This window comes from Aspergillus eucalypticola (assembly GCF_003184535.1).
Source record: "Aspergillus eucalypticola CBS 122712 chromosome Unknown BO83scaffold_13, whole genome shotgun sequence".
Taxonomy (NCBI): domain Eukaryota; kingdom Fungi; phylum Ascomycota; class Eurotiomycetes; order Eurotiales; family Aspergillaceae; genus Aspergillus; species Aspergillus eucalypticola.
This window is the reverse complement of record NW_020290287.1, coordinates 64,205-80,220: the sequence shown is the minus strand read 5'-3', so window position 1 is coordinate 80,220 and position 16,016 is coordinate 64,205. Positions and strand designations below refer to the sequence as shown.

The 16,016-nt window shown below is 46.7% G+C and overlaps 6 protein-coding genes across 6 annotated transcripts; 5 read left to right on the top strand and 1 right to left on the bottom strand.

Moving 5' to 3' along the window:
- Positions 1–494: 494 nt before the first annotated feature.
- BO83DRAFT_388923 (uncharacterized protein) lies at positions 495–1,145 on the top strand (the record flags this gene model as incomplete). The annotated part of the gene is made up of 2 exons (XM_025532778.1): positions 495–764; positions 834–1,145. 2 exons carry the CDS (start codon positions 495–497, stop codon positions 1,143–1,145), a joined length of 582 nt encoding a protein of 193 aa, XP_025387738.1.
- Positions 1,146–2,067: 922 nt separating this feature from the next.
- Positions 2,068–3,858, top strand: BO83DRAFT_378588 (uncharacterized protein). The gene has a single exon (XM_025531293.1). The coding sequence runs from the start codon at positions 2,241–2,243 to the stop codon at positions 3,630–3,632; it is 1,392 nt and encodes a 463-aa protein (XP_025387737.1). The 5' UTR covers positions 2,068–2,240; the 3' UTR covers positions 3,633–3,858.
- Positions 3,859–4,454: 596 nt separating this feature from the next.
- On the top strand, positions 4,455–5,600 carry BO83DRAFT_445604 (uncharacterized protein; the record flags this gene model as incomplete). The annotated part of the gene is made up of 5 exons (XM_025536560.1): positions 4,455–4,509; positions 4,569–4,744; positions 4,814–4,852; positions 4,926–5,077; positions 5,128–5,600. 5 exons carry the CDS (start codon positions 4,455–4,457, stop codon positions 5,483–5,485), a joined length of 780 nt encoding a protein of 259 aa, XP_025387736.1. The 3' UTR covers positions 5,486–5,600.
- A 413-nt stretch (positions 5,601–6,013) lies between these two features.
- On the bottom strand, positions 6,014–7,566 carry BO83DRAFT_388920 (uncharacterized protein; the record flags this gene model as incomplete). Its single annotated transcript, XM_025532777.1, has 4 exons — positions 6,014–6,264; positions 6,384–6,457; positions 6,610–7,068; positions 7,502–7,566. The coding sequence occupies 4 exons, from the start codon at positions 7,564–7,566 to the stop codon at positions 6,014–6,016; spliced, it is 849 nt and encodes a 282-aa protein (XP_025387735.1).
- A 659-nt stretch (positions 7,567–8,225) lies between these two features.
- BO83DRAFT_437539 (uncharacterized protein) lies at positions 8,226–8,808 on the top strand (the record flags this gene model as incomplete). The annotated part of the gene is made up of 2 exons (XM_025536020.1): positions 8,226–8,668; positions 8,744–8,808. Exons 1-2 carry the CDS (start codon positions 8,398–8,400, stop codon positions 8,806–8,808), a joined length of 336 nt encoding a protein of 111 aa, XP_025387734.1. The 5' UTR covers positions 8,226–8,397.
- A 3,445-nt stretch (positions 8,809–12,253) lies between these two features.
- BO83DRAFT_445594 (uncharacterized protein) lies at positions 12,254–14,022 on the top strand (the record flags this gene model as incomplete). Its single annotated transcript, XM_025536559.1, has 8 exons — positions 12,254–12,340; positions 12,529–12,532; positions 12,596–12,765; positions 12,817–12,853; positions 12,902–12,972; positions 13,023–13,405; positions 13,454–13,521; positions 13,574–14,022. 8 exons carry the CDS (start codon positions 12,254–12,256, stop codon positions 13,882–13,884), a joined length of 1,131 nt encoding a protein of 376 aa, XP_025387733.1. The 3' UTR covers positions 13,885–14,022.
- Positions 14,023–16,016: the final 1,994 nt, after the last annotated feature.

Genomic DNA, 16,016 nt, shown 5'->3' with positions numbered 1-16,016 from the left:
TATTGCGAGCTGACTACGGACGTGGTTCCATGCTTAGTATTGGTACGTCAAGGACCACTTTTTTTTCAGGGGACCAGAGAGACTGTTTGATGCTACCTGCTGTCAGCTTTGGGCTGGTTTACGTTGAAAAGCAACACACGCGAAGGCTTTGTTGACCTGTAGCATGTTATGGGGATTGGAGCGACCCTGCTATTCAGTACTTTGATTGTTGTCACTCGTGAAGTATATGTGGTTAGCACTTTACTATATAGCAACAATCAACAGCCTATTACAGCAAAAGCAAGCGAGAGCACCATGCAAAATAGAGCAAAAGTATTTTATAGTCTTCGACTCCACAGCCACTACTGCCAACACACATGCCCTCACATTCCATTAATGGACTAATATTCAGGAGGGTTGATCAAGAGTCATAATCTTGGCATGGACACCTAGAACCTGAATTTGGAGATGGCCGTCAATGTAAGCAACAGTATTGATTGCGATATCTCTCCGCCATGACCTTTTGCCGCGAGCTGGACCTAGCAGTCATTGCCGGCCTATGCATCACAGCCCAGGAGGGGACGATAGATGTCATGATGCTCCGATATCACATTCCAGATGACTTGTCAGGCTCTACCGTCAAGACAACCAGATCACTCGGCATAAGCCCAGCATCCACATTCAGGATCAAGATAGCATTCATCATTCATTATTCACCAGCGAGACAAAGCGGCGGAAATGCTCTCCAAGCCTCAATCCAAGAATATACCTCGACCTCAGCAGCAGTACGATGATTACCACTAGATGGACTCTCACATATAATTCTGCCAGTCTCTCTCAATATGCATGTGTAGAACTTAATTCCCTTGTCTCTATCTATCCGAGTCTATGTTTTTGACCGGCTGCTCAATGTCCTCGTTGGCATTAAGGCTACAGTATTTGCAGTCACTAGATCAGCAACCGCCAGGACTAGTAGTGGTGTGACCACTGCACCAGGAAAGGATATTTGCAAGAATGGGTACCAGTCCGCGGACGACTTCACTTTCGACATTAATACCTATATGGCCTATCTATATTCAGATACTCTCTGTAATCTGACTCTGTCAACCCATGACACCGAGTGCATCGATTTCAGAGCTCTCCAACGACATGACCCTAGACTTTAAGCCATGAGATGCTCCATAGGAGTGGTCTGAAGACCAATGCTAATTGCTGGTGCTCTTCCTTATCCGATTTGCCAGTCGAACAACTAGCCCGCGGGCGATATTCCTAACTCAATTTACCTATATGTTATGCCACGTATATTGTACATGATATAAGGTACGCAAAAATCGACAAACTCAGTGTCTTCCCATCGACTAGAAAGCTCGGTCTGATGGAGGGCAGCTCACTTATTTTCGACCTTCGTTACCCACAGAAAAATGGCCACAAATACGAGAAAGCTTCAGGTGGTCTGCATGGCACCCCATGGACAAAATCAAAGGCTATTGAGTCTTTGGATTGGTTGCATCATTAGCACAGGGTTCAACCCTCGGCGTGGCTTGTCCGAAGAGTGGATTCGACCAAAGGGAATACGAACTCCAGCCAACTTCTCGACCAGGGGGCACAATCACGAGATAGCTCGATACTTAGGCACCAGGGGCCAGCCAGGCAACATTGGAGGAATTTCGGAACAAGCCGTCGAAGTCTGTTTGATCTAGTGGCATAAACTAGACTCGATTGCGACCGTGAACAGAATCGAGTGTCAAGAGCGAAGGCGCTAACAGTTCTCGCCCCCCAGTCCGGTTTGCCACACAAAAAAAGGGATCCGGACGTATCGCGACTTGTCTGAGGCCTAGAAACCCAGGATTATTCATTGATGAGTGTACAGTAGGATGAGAGAGGATATGGAAGTTTCCAAGGACTGAATCATAACCAGCGAGAACTTACTATCAGATCCTGCCCTGTTGGACCCTGGTGAGATCATCTCGACGGGGAAGGAAGGGAAAAAAAAAGCGTGAGCCTTAGCGCCGGCGCTAAACCCTCCCAAATGGCTCCATTCCGGACCCTTTTTCGAAACCCTGCCAATCAGTTACCCGAGGAGGCAATCATCAAGATGCAGCAATTTCCACCTGTTCCTACGTGGAGTGATATGAGGCTCGAACCTCGAGGTAATTATAGATAAGCCCTGTTGGACACCACAATGGACCCTGGACTGCCCTCGTTCGGATTCTCCTTCTCTCCCTTCCTCACTCACCATTCTCAGCGGTTGTCCGTCGGAGATGGCATCCTCACGTTCGTTTTCGGGATTCATCTCCCTTCTGCTTCTGTTTCAACTCTCTTCCTTCGTTTATGCTGCCCCATGGATTGTCACTGCAGACTACCAGGAGGTGGTCACCACAGAAAGGCATTACTATGCTACGTACACCACCACTCTCATTGAGCAAATCACTCCCACCGTCACTTCCATGCCCGAGGCAGTCTCCACCGCTACCTCCCTCGGCTCCTCGAATTACTACTACTACTACAACGACGACGAGGACGCCGAAAATGATGTGACTATCATTCAACAACTTTACCCAACAGGCGTCGGGTCAGTGGTTGATGATTACGACTACGATTATGGCTATGGCTATGACGACGATGACGTTTACCACAGTACCAAGTTCGTTGTCAACATGACATATTCGGCGCCCACTGGTTGCTCGTCTCTCTGGACCCAGACAACAGCAGTTGAGGTTGTCCCGCCTACAGAGATCCAGGATCTGCTCCCACGCACGGCTGTTGCTACATCGATCTCGGTCGACTCTGTGAGACCTTTTCAGCCGACGACCTACACTATCGACATTGTCTACGTTGATCCCACGCAGATTCCCACAAGCTCACTGGAGTCAATGAGCTTGTACAACCGGCCTACCTCATTGTATACTGCTTCTAGCTGTGCCTACACCGGCAGCAGCGGGAACGGGTACTACAGCGGCAGCTCGTACTACGGCTATTACGGCTATGATGACGGTTACAATTGGTTCACGGACGATTACTACATGGGTATCACGCCGCTGGCACTCACCCTCATCTTGACACTTGGCTGGATTGGCCTCTGGTTGATCTTAGGTTTTATTGAGGCGTGGATCCGATTCCGCCGCCTGATGATGGGCTGGCAAACACGTCGCGGTCTCCCTGTCTGCTGGTCACTGACTATTCTCCCCTTCACCCTGTTACTGCTATGCTTTTTCCGGAAGGGTTATCGGGCTCGCTCTGATGCAGATGGGGAGGTCCTTCGCAAGCGGTGGAAGGCGATGGGGTTCTGGACCAAGCTGCGTCTCTTCTTCGTCTGGGGATTTCGGTACAAGTACCCGCCGGTACTCGGTCCTGCACCCGCCCGGGTCAAGACCAGCAAGCAGCCAGCAAAGAATCCTGGTCCTCGACTGTTGGAGCCCAGTCGCTCGCCCAGTGTAGCGCCACAATCGCGGCCGGGATCAGCCTCTGCATCCACCGCTGCTGCTGCTGCTGCTGCTGCTGCTCCGGCTTCTACTCCGGCTGATCCCGAAATGGCGATGGTTTCTTCCCCCCAAGTCACACACCCACAAGAAACCACTGTGCCACAAACGACGAATACTGGCCCGGAAGCGCCACCTCGTCGCCAGGATGATGAGATTAGTCGGACGAACTAATCCCAAGTCGTGTTCAATATGCTCATGGTCTTAGTCTGATACCCCGAAACTCACTCTTTCTTATACTATCATCCATCACGTCACAGAGAAACTTTCATGTTATGTCTAATGTCCAAATGTATTCCATAATAAGTTAATGTATTTACTGGGTCCTACCATTTGGGCCAGCCGACGGTGTCCGCGGTAACACCAGTCAACATATATCTAATAATATCTATCTACCAAGAATACCATACCAACTAGTTTGAAAAAAACGATGTGACAAATGACTGGCTCTTTCCTGTGGCATGCCCAGGGAAGGATCGACTATCGACATCCTGAGTTCTCATGTATAAGGTGAGGAAGCAGGGTAGGTGGGTTGGTAAACGGTTTTCCGAAGTATGGCGAACATATCGATTGTCCAAATTCGCGCCGCTGTTCATCACTGCTGAGGCCGGCCTCGCGGCTGAACTAGAAGAGTAATGAAGGCGAGCTTTTTTTTTTTTTTTTTTTTTCAACTTTTTTGGTTTTTCTTTTCTTGGTCTCTCCCCTTTCATCCTTGAATGAAGAAGAAGGGACCGCCTTATTTTCTGAATGAACGCCTTAAGCTCAGTTGAATAGGGTGGCTCGAGCGACATGGACTCCAGCTCTTCGCTGTTGACGTGCCCGCGACCGTCGAAGCGGATTGGCGAGCATCGCTTATGTAGGCGACATTCGCGACGCTCTCCGGTAATTCTCATGGCTTATTCGCCCCGGATCCCCGCCAACATATTTATAAGGCCCATGCTTGGTACATTAAGCAAATAACCCAAATTTAGCTTTCTTGAGGTCAGGATACCCAAAATGACTGTTATCGACAAACCAGACGAAGTCTATCCCCCAATCCCCGTATACGGTGGTGAGTCGACCTGGTAATTTAGATTTAATGGCTGAGCATGCTTACATTCATTTGCACAGGCCGGTGGACTCCGCCCAAGCGCCTTCTGGACTGCTACAACTACATGTGGATTGACACAGACGCGTGGGAGCATCCAGAAAATGTTACCTTTGAGCTCTACAGCCAACCAACGCGCGGTCCCGGAGCCCAGGGCTCCTATCTGGTCGTCCTACCACCGGGCTACAATGACTTAGATGTAAACGGAGAGCAATAACCCGTACTCTACTGGCTGTGGTCACTTCAATTTTATGCACGCAAAATGGAGCTGGGCACTATGCCCAAGGTGATTTTGGTCGCACCGCAGGTACGCATGGATGTGGCATAATAAGAGGACAAGTGATCATTGTTATCTACAGATCTGCTGACACCGTTCATAGGCATTGCCGGAAGGACGCTGGACCAACAGTTACGACGACAGCCGCCGCCTTCGGGACATAATGCGCCACAATCTCGTCACAGCCATTGATGAGCAGTACAGGACCATTAGACATCCATCAGCGCGTTGGCTGGAGGGTCACTCAGCAGGCGGGTAGGTGGCCAAACACCCGTAGAGTGTTCCTTTTACTGAGAGTTGACCAGTTATGGTGCCTTTAATCTTGGTCTCAAGTATCCCGATGTTTGCGGAGGCGCCTTATCGCCACTTGCTGGCTCGTTCAGAACTGAATTGGCCAAGGAGGGCCTTAAGATTACTTACGACACTTACAACGGCTCGCAGGCATTTTTCACCTCTAATCATGCCCTCACGCTTCTGAAGGGGATTCTCCCACGGGTCCATCGCGACAAGCCGGAGCTGCAGCTGCTCGTTGGCGGCGAGGGTGTTAGACTACGTGAAGAACATGAGCACATGTGGACCAGCTTGTACGCTCTGGGCGTACCTTACACGAAAGCTAATGTCCCCGGAGCTCCCCCACAGCAGAGCATGTCCTGGGTGGCCTGAACAATGATGATCTCCAGTTCCGGTGGAACGCACGGGCAAAGGTTGTTGACGCCTGAGACTGGGGCGTGCTGGTCCCTTCCATTTGGAGTAGTACTAGTACCTCAGTCCAGAAATCCTACTGCCTCATGATCAATAAGCTTTATAAATAGAACCTAATAAATGAAGTATGTGATGCAATACAACGCTGTCTTTGTGTGCCACCCGTACAGGGATTCGACCTGTCCATGACCCGGCGAAAAATAATTCTTTTATCGGGCGTCGCACAATCAACTCAATTCGTCAGAGATAGTCGCATCAACCACCCAGTAATTTGAATGGTTTATGAACCGGTCGGGATAGGAGAGCAGAATATTTTCTCATGGTCGTTAACAAGGTATCGGGTATAAATTATCTCTTCACAGGGTAGATGATAGAATACAATGGTTCAGATAGTGCCTCAAATTGATAATAAATACGTGGAAAAACCCCAATTATCGATCTATTCCAGATGTTCTAGTGTAACAGCGTCCTAAATAGAATACTAATTCCCTAGCATAGTTCCATAGTAACTTTAGACCTTGTTCTCGATTGCTGTCGAGCTTCAGCAGTTGATGGTTCTGCATTGTGGTTGCTGCCCGCCCTCTTGTTCTTTTCTTGCTCTAGCCGAGCTCTAGCTGCCTCCTTTTGCTGTTGGTCATCGTCCCTCTTCAATGAGTAGTCCTTGACGAAAAAGACGCAAAGAAAGAATTGAATACCGGCCAGGGCAGTCATCATGTAATATGTGACCTGTACTCCGTGGGCTGACTCAAATACTTAGTCAATGAGTCACTCCGCCAAGCAAAAAAAGGGGGGCATATAATTGGTTGGGATGTAAACGGATAAGATAAATAAAGCACAATAGTGGCAAGGGACAACTCACCGTACGCATTCAGTGCTTCTGATTCTTGTGCCGAGGATAGTGACATGGAGGCTATGGTTGTAGGATCGGCGATACTTTCGGAAATGGCGGAAAGTTGATTCCCTCGAGCTTCGTCCTATCATTTCCTGTCAACAAAGCTTGCTTAAAAGACAAGCGTGAAAAAAGAAGGAAAATCATAAAAGCAAGGCAGTAATAGATGGGTGGATGTAAATGAATTCTCGCTCACCGGACAATGTTGTTGACAATAGCCGAACTGGCAGCTACAGCCAAAGTCGAGCCCATCATTCGTAAATAAACACGAGCACCAGTGATAACTGCCATTCCTTCCCTCTTGACTGCAGCTTGAATAGCAACCAGGGTAGTCTGGAGTGTCTGCCCACTGCCGAGCCCCGTCAGTAGCTGGAAGATCACAAGGACCGCTGCCGTCGTTGATGGAGTGACTATTGTAAACAACCCCGACGCAATTGTCCAAAGAGCATAACCAACAATGAGGTTGATTCGGTTAAGTCGATAACATGAGTACTTCGATACCAGGAAGCCGGAAGAAAGTGATGTGACAATCTGCGAGAGGATTAGTGGAAGTATCAGGATACCCGATCGTAGCGCGGAGTCGCCCCGGGCGACTTGATAAAACTGGGGCAGCTGAAGGGGGTTGTTAGTCTGAGTTGCAAGCATAGAAGAAGTCCTGGGGAATTTCAACGTAGAAGAGGTTGACAAAAGTCATGGAGGTGGTTGATACTAACGTGGAATCCTGCGGGAAAGAGTTAGTGTTCGCACGCAATAACTGATGATCTTCATCGCCGGTGATGTCCAGCCAGGGTATCATATCGAGCGCCGTTACGATGATGCCACAACAGTCCTATTTACTCTTGATGACACCGGTTGCTCGGATAAACCATCACATGTCCACGTCCACGCTGCCTCGGGCCATCAGAGCAAGCCTTCATGCCTGCACTCTGTCTCACTATCACCTGATGGGTACTTTCTCATCGAGTGTGACATGAAAAGAGACCAGCTCGTTACAATGGTAGAGTTAACACCACCATGAGGGGAAGGAAACGGTTTTGGGATTGTACTAAAAAGGTCATACCCTTCTGCGACATAGACTGCCCCCTTACCGATAGATTCTGCCCGTGATCTCTATCATGACATATAAGAAAACGACATGTTGAGTGGGTGCCATGATGTAATTCTATGTATTCAAAGATTAGTATACTTAATTAGGAATGAATGGGCTCGTAGCCGTCGAGCTCAACGACTCCCTTCTGTGAATACTGGGCAAGCCAGCAGTGTCATGTAGCCTCCCTTAAAATAGTATATTCCCACATTTTCATGGTTTATAGGATGGTTTGAACGATGGAGCTATATCTCTGAACGAGCTTGGTCTCAAAATTAAGTTCTATCCCCTTCTATTTCTTTTCCTCCTTGCTGGTGGAGATCGGCAACTTATTCCGACGTATACCTACTTTCAGGAGACAACAGTATATTCCGTTTCGGCACAATCAATTGAACATGGGACTTATCCAGAAAAAAAGTACCTCTTGCCCTCCAAGGTGTCGTTAAGGCAAACGAATGGTCAACTGTCCGCAGCGACGGCATCGGAGGGCAGCCAGCCGCTGCCGCTTAATTCCGGCTCCGAAGGCATTACAAACCCCGTAAAAAAAGAATTGTACCGGCCTGAAATTGCACCATCGTGCTGCCATTGCTCCGTACTGATGGGTGGCGTGCATCTCCGAGACCAGCTGGAGAGCCGGCAGTGTCTGAAACAATCCCCAAACTAGTCGACTCGGTCCGGAATGGAAGAGTCATTCATACCTTTGTCGATCAAGTCGGTCCCTCCGTGCGAAGGCCAACTTGGCCTTATAACAGGTATCGCTCCTCATCGAAAGAATATAAAGAGCTCTTAAATCCCGTTCAAGGGAGAACAAAAGCATTACAAGCAGTGGCCCCCCCCCTTCTACAAAAGCTCAACCAACATTGAAAGTTGGTTCATTCTTAGCAAGGGACAATCTTAATGGCAGCCCCTCGCCCTGCAAAGTATATGAATGTTCCCAAGGCGGACCTCTCCACTATCCAGTTTATCAATCTTCTTGATAAGGATGGATCAGAGTTGAAGAAACTTATCACAGCCTGTAAGAAAGATGGCTTCTCCTACCTCAATCTTCAACATGGCGGTTCCGAAAAGTTTTGGACTGACTTGTACAAGATTGATACTATCACCAAGCAGTGGTTTTCTCAGTCTGAGTATGTCAAGCTGAAGACCCCTACTGTGTCTCTATCGCATGGTAAGTTGTTCTATAGTTTGTCTATGAATAAATTTCATAGTCCAACTAGCTGATCTTTAAACCAATCCAATCCAGGTTCAAAGCCATTGGAAACTAGTCTGGAGCTGTCCAGTCACACAAAGATGGCTTTGAGGCACTAAAGGTGAGTAAGAGATATCCTAGAGAAAACATCCTCCTTACCACTATACGTATTCATTCCCAGCCCTAACCATGTTAAATCGGCAAATTCGAAATGGATGGTCGATGGGCTCTTCCTTCCGTGGCACAGGACAACTGCAATTTGTTTGACCAGTTCACCGCCGCGGGTCATTCTATCTCGAAGCTTCTACTCGACTGTATCTTAGATAAACTGGGCCTGAAGGAAGACGCCCAGCTTGAAAGTCATTACTAGGATAATTATTACTTGAAAAGTATTCTGTACTTTCTTTATTACTCTTCCAGAGTGACAGACCCAACCAAGATCGGCCAGAATATATACACTGATATTGGCAGTTTAACCATCCTCCACATGCTATAATGGGATCTCCAGGTCTTCTCCCCGGAGGATACTACTTGGAATTATATCTTTCCCCAACCGGGTCATACAAATATTAATATCAGTGATACAAGCCTCTTTTCTTTCGATTAAGTATTTAGGCTCTGTATTGCACCGCGTGTTGCCTCAGGGCTAGGTCCAAACTGAAGATTGCTACTCTATATTGTACTTCCTGCGAGCTTCGGACTCCACCGACTTCGAAGACAGCAATGGAGTAGATTCAAGCGCGAAATAATGGTACTTGAAGAAGTATGAAATGTATGAGTGGCCCCATACCATTCAGACAGAGGGGCGGAATGGCTCAGGAGCTACAAGCTACCTTCTAAGGGAGGCGTAAAAGGGCTATATTTTCTTGCGGATGAGTCGACAGGGGACAGAACACCTTTGTATTAGGCTGGTATGAGCAGAAGCTATTGCTGGAAGAAGATTATCTTTTGGTTGATGTCATTTATTGGGATCAAGTCTGCAATGATGAGAGTATCATCCATTCTTAAATGAGAACGCCATTTCTGCTTGGAGGATTCGGTAGAGAAAATCCGAACATGATGTGAGAGCCTACAAAATACTATCTTTTAGCGTCACAAGACAAATCATCTATCTGAAAAGCTTCAGGATACTCCCGAAGATGATTATATAGATACATAGATGAAGTGGGAAAAAAAGGCAAGGGAGGTAAGAAAATAAGCTATTTGCGTGATGAGAACCTTGATATTTCCATATCACAGTACATGATGGTGACTGACTGGTGGATCTTACATTAATGAATCTTTCCCGTCACCTTTCTCTGTGGTCGTGTGTTAAGTTTTTTTGGAGTATTTCGAGTGCTTTTATCCGTTTCCAGCTTCTTTGTATTAATAACTATTTATTAGTGGATTAAGTAAGCTTTAATCACCATTGACTTCACTAGGGACCCTCCTCACCTACTATATACCCTTGTCATCCTCATGTCTTTGCCCCACCAAGCTTGCGACGAAGGCGCACCGAGATAGAGCATTGGGCTACCTGATTCACGATAAGCTGTGGTTCATGGTTTCCTCGGTAGTCTGAACAAGGAGAAAATCCTGCACACGGTGTTGACTGTTTATCGCTACACAGCCCACAGGCCGCTGATCGTGTCCCGCATCGATTGGGATTAGTTAATTCAAATTATCCGATATATTGAATATGAGGGATTTGATTGACATAATCCCGGAGTGGAATCGATTTATTAGATATACCGAGTTACCGACCCTGCAGGTAAGGTTAAAGTTATCATGGCAGAAGCTTAACGACCGTTAAGTATATCATTCTACAGCATGTAAATTTGCGTGGTGGAATGCAATGTTTTCCGACCGAAAGACAGGGAAACGCGCTGCAAATAAAAGGCTGCCAGACGACACCATGAGGTAATGGAAATCTTCAATCTGACCAATAATGCAATGAACTGAAAAGAGCAGTTTGGCATATTTACAAGACCCCACTGCCCAGAGGCGGGAGCACCTTCAAAAAACAGTGGCTACCCTATCACAGGCTGTAGCCCAGCGGCCAAAGCACTAACAGGAAAGAAAGATGTACATAGAGGAGAAAGCAAGTGCTGTTCCTGTATCGTGCATCCCTTCCCGTGGTCATTTTTCTCTTTCCCTCATCTGTCTGAGCCAGTGAAGCCATACCCAAATGTTTGTGCACCACATGGCAGTCAGGGACTAGCACGGGCGGTGTCAGGGGTTCTTGGCTGATTACGGAGGGCAGATCGGAACTACTGCTCGTTAGACTTTCTATTTCGGAGCCTCGTGCTTGTAGATGAGAATGAATCGAGAGGAATAGAAAGCCTTAGTCTATGTTTAGGGACCCAGAAGATCTCGGTGGCTGCACTAAATGCCGCGTGCAAAGTGTAAGTTTTGATGATCCGCCCCTTGTCCTGAATAGGAGTCATGACGGGCGAGCTCTCAGCAATAGCCAAGGGATTGGCGAAAGTTCAAGTGGGGCGAGCAAAGAGGGAAAGTGGTGGAGAAGCCAAGATGAATAACCGAGCCTGTGATTATTAGTATTGCCGGCATCTCCGGTGTAGGGTTAGGCGAGGCGCTGGCGGAAATTGCTACTGGCCACCATGGCATCTGCCTGGCAGGCTGGAAGGTTGCCAGTGAGAGTAGAATCATGGAAGGATCAATTTAAGAGAAAAAAAGTAAAAAAAAAAAAAAAGTGAGCAATCTGCCAAGATACCTTGGGGCTGTCTATGCCTACAATAATCAAGATGGAGTGGGGGGCGAAACAAACAGAAAAAAGTAGCAGTTGAAAGTGTATGGACTGTGGAGGCCAACCAGAAATATGTCAAAATTGCCGCTTCTGACGTGAACTGAACGGAGACTAGCGCTAAACTCAATCATCTCACAGCCTATGAGCTTATTCAGTATTTGGTACATTTATGTATTCTTCCTTATACTCTCTATAAATATCAAAGGGAAATGCTTTCCGCTTGGGTACCAAAGTCTGTTCCAACGATCGTCCATGCCGAGGCCCAACGAGACCATTTCTCTTAGCAACCAACACGAGTCTCTCGGGGAAAGAGGACCCACTCAAAACCCCTGGACCGGCGGTCGCATTACATTATACCTCAATAACCGCCTGTACAAGACTGCCGATCTAGTGTTTCGGGAAACCGGACAAGATCCCCGTCGGGCTGGTACTCGCGAATCATGGCACTTGGAGCGTTCCAAAGTGAGCTACTGTAGCAGGCTAATACCGGTCCGTACCCCGAATACCAAATAGTGCCATAGACCTATGCCCCTCGAAAAGGTCTCTACCGGGTGGAATGTGATACTAGATAAGGATCTACTTGTTTAGCCAACTTTAGCTCTTACAGAACGGGTCTTAAGGTTGTTTGGGGTAATCACAATGAGGATCATTGCTCATGTCCTGTGGATCACGACATCAAAGCTCACCAACGGGAACCCGTGGTCTAGACTCCATATAAGATGGCAGTCCCCTCCACTCCGGTATTGCGGTGACTCCTTCCTAACCTCCCTCCTCTTGGACTCTGTGACCTCTGTACCTGGAGGGGCCTCTTGGCCATTATGCGCCTGCGTGAGATACTGATCGGGATCTCAGTGTCTCTGGTCGCTGGGGCCTCAGCGGCGAATTCCACTCTACCTCAATGCGCGGTATGTTCGGGTGTATTGGATCGCCCTGCCCTGGCTGACCCGTACAATAGGTTACCTGCCAGACGCAAGTTCTAGCTGCCAACTCGACCACATGCGCAACGACCGATACAACATGCCTGTGTAACGATGACGGATTTCAAGATGACATGACGACGTGTGTTACTGCGAAGTGTACAGGCAGAGAACAGCTCCGTATGTCGCAGTGCAGGCTTTGATTTGCTGCCATCTGACAATTTGCAGTCACCAAACGATTAGATAGCCGACAATGCGGAATCCCTGTTCATAAAGGACGCCCCGCCGTGGAGGCCGCTACCATTGTTCCGCTAGTCATCTCAACGCTCCTTTTTTTTAATCGAATCCTCGCGAAGATCATGGGTCTTGGTGGTGGTTGGGGTGCAGACGATGTCACGATCACTATAGCATGGGTACGTACCACGCTATACGTGCCACATATCCTTTACTCATGATGACTATAGGCCCTTGCAGTGGGCATCTTCGGTGTCAATGTCAAGAGTAGGTTTGGTTTGTTGGACACCAGGTGACTGTCTAACCATCCTTTAGTGATTGAATTGGGTTTCGGCAAAAACATGTGGGACATTATCCCAATGGACAATATCACTCTGATATTCAAGGTGGGTGTCTACCCGTCAATGCCACAATTATGTTCTAATTGTTTTTTTAGTGCTTTCAGGGGTTTGTTGTGATGTACAAGACACAGGTTTCTCTAGCAAAGATTTCAGTGTGTCTGTTCCTGTTGAGAATCTTCCAGTCTAAATTGTTTCGCTATACCACATGGGCGGTCATCGGTTTGAATGCCGCTATTGGAATTACGTGGGTCCTTACCGATTCCTTTCGATGCATTCCCGTCCACTTAGCCTGGACGCAGTGGGAAGGGCTCGAAACAGGGAGATGCGTTGACTTCATTGCTGTCACGTTCGCCAACGCTTTTGTGAACATCGCTGTCGATATAATCATGGTGCTCATGCCTGTTTATGAAGTGACCAAGCTCAACTTGTCTGCTCGCAAAAAGCTGGGAGTCAGTGTCATGTTTGCCATGGGTCTAGTGTAAGTATTGTCTCCCTCGTTGTCGCCGCATCTGCTAACCATCCCCAGATTGACAGCAGTGGCAATCATTCGTGTCGTCGTTTTCTGGTACAACCGTTGGAACACCAACCTCACTGGTTCGTCCGGGCTCCTCGCCCCTGATTAATATCTACTGATTCAGAATCACAGAACAACTCCAACCCATCGTTCATTGGTCAGTCCTGGAGACCCAAATCGCCGTCATGTGCGCCTGTCTGCCCACCTTCCGTGCTATGCTCGTGCATCTCTTCCCGAAAGTCCTGGGCAATACCAGCGACCATTCATCCTATGGCAAACGGAACACGCCTAGCGGAGGTGCCGCGTTAGGATCCCAACAACCATTGAGCAAGAGCCACATTAATAAAACAGTCTCGTACTCAGTCGACTATGGAGGAAAGAAGAAACCCCAAAGAAGCAGTTTCGTGCAACTGGTGGAACTGGACCCACAGGCTCACCCATAAGCGAGTCGGTTCTAGCCGAAATTTATTGCCGAGTTTGTAGTTTTATCTTCGCTCCACCATCTCTTCCACAATCTCCTTTCTTTTGTTTGGGACTACATTAAATTAGACATAAATCATTAAGCATGAAATCATACAAACAATGACAGGGGGAAAATACTCCATGATGAAAGGATGACGCCATCGGGACAAATATCCGAACGATTTTCAACAGCGAGCAACGAGCTCTCATAAAGGTCAGCATTAGACTCAGGAAAAGAAACACACTAGACTTCCATATTCACGTTTTCATCAACACATGTCTGGATATAGGTGTCGTCAGTTCCACTCCCTGCTTAGTAAAGTATGATGGGATCTACATAGTAAGCCAACGACTGGGGTAGCTAATACACAAGTCAGGTCAGTTTGAGCGGTAATATCTCTGTATTGTATCTTATCAACAGTCAAAATAGGAGAAAATTACTATCTGTCTGAAATATAGTCAAGGAATATATAGGCGAACCACTTAGCAGAAGCCGCCTGCAATGGCCAACATGGTAAATAGTACAGCTTAATGCTATGGTTCAAGAATGTATATAGCCATATACTGTATTTCGCGTGACATCACTGACAGTTAGAAGAAAAGCTTTAAAGACGTAGGTATGACTGCGCTAGAAAGCCCTTGCCCATCACCATGTCCTTGAGACCTACACACTGCACCTGATGACAGACAGCATTATCCAGCCATATAGCCCGTGCCATGGTCTCTCTCCAATGTCAAGCGAGTTGTAGTGAGTACAATCAATCGTACCTGAGGTTACACGGATGACCGCATATGCTTTGCTATGGTCGTGGATCACAGATCGATGTATAGATGGGGCAGACCTCCATTACGGAGGGAATGCCGGGGGAATTACCCTAAGCAGATGGTGTGTCATTGATCTAGGATGGATAAAATCCTGTTTTATTCCAGAGGCCATAAAGGCGAACCTTGCTTGACCCAATGGTAACTCGGAGATATTTCAATATAAAATCTGCATGGTCAACTAGGTTATCATACTTTGTTCTGAGCCTCTTGTGTCCCTAATAGCCCTGCGTTTCAATGCGCTTATGGATGATCTCTGGTAGGTTTTTGAAATTGTCTGTCCTGAGCGTTATGCCTTGTGCGACGATATTCTGGTACGGAGTCTGATATACTCGGGGCAGATTCGTCTTGGTAGTCACCCTGGCAAGATCTAAGTTATGTAGGCAGACTGATTCATTACTGACTACAAGCGGTAGGAAACCCTCTGTAACAGGAAGTGGGAAACGCTCAATGGTAACAGGCTGTGCAACTATGATCAGCATATATTTTATATGGTATAGATATTGATCATTTTCTGTATCTCATCTGATAGGACCTAAAGTACTTACTGAAACTCCATTATTAAACGAAACAGTTGTTAACTGCTTCAACAATGCCCTGTCCTGCGTGGTAAGTGAGACCTGCTCAAACGTCACAGCATTACAGGTATAGTATTTCCCATGATGTATTCTCCGGTTACTTTTATTGATAGGCAGCCAGTGAGTCACCCCATCAGCCGTTTCCGCCTACAGTAAATATGGCCTGGCTTCAGATATCAGGCACAGAGACTCATAACGTAATCCATGGTTGGGCGACCTACTGTTATAACCTAAAGACCCCAATGGCTAATCAAGCCTAAATGAAGCCTGTGTATTCATAAGGGGTTTTAAAAAAAAACCCTAATAAACCCTAATAATTAATATTTATTTTAATTCTACTTCAGGATTAGTTTACTTTTTCAGTGTTCTGATATAGATTGAAAACTATCAATAATTCATATTGAGAGATTAGTTAAAGAATTTATATAAATAATCTACTTATATCTATAAACAAGATAAGATTCTATAAAGTATTTTTGTATCATATTTGAATATTTTGAGATTATCTTAATTATCTTATTAGAGTATATTACAATGAAAATATCTCTGATACTGTAGATGTCAAGATAATTATATTAATTATTACTAGATTTATAAAATCTACTTTTAATTAATTTAATTTTATAATAATATCTTATCTAGAATCTAAGAAATAAAAAATCTTTAGCCGCCATGATAGAAATGTGAGGACGACTCTTGACCAATAATCGTCC

Coding starts and splice junctions, on each gene's coding strand:
- BO83DRAFT_378588 (XM_025531293.1), top strand. CDS start 2,241: ATGGCATCCTCACGTTCGTTTTCGGGATTCATCTCCCTTCTGCTTCTG.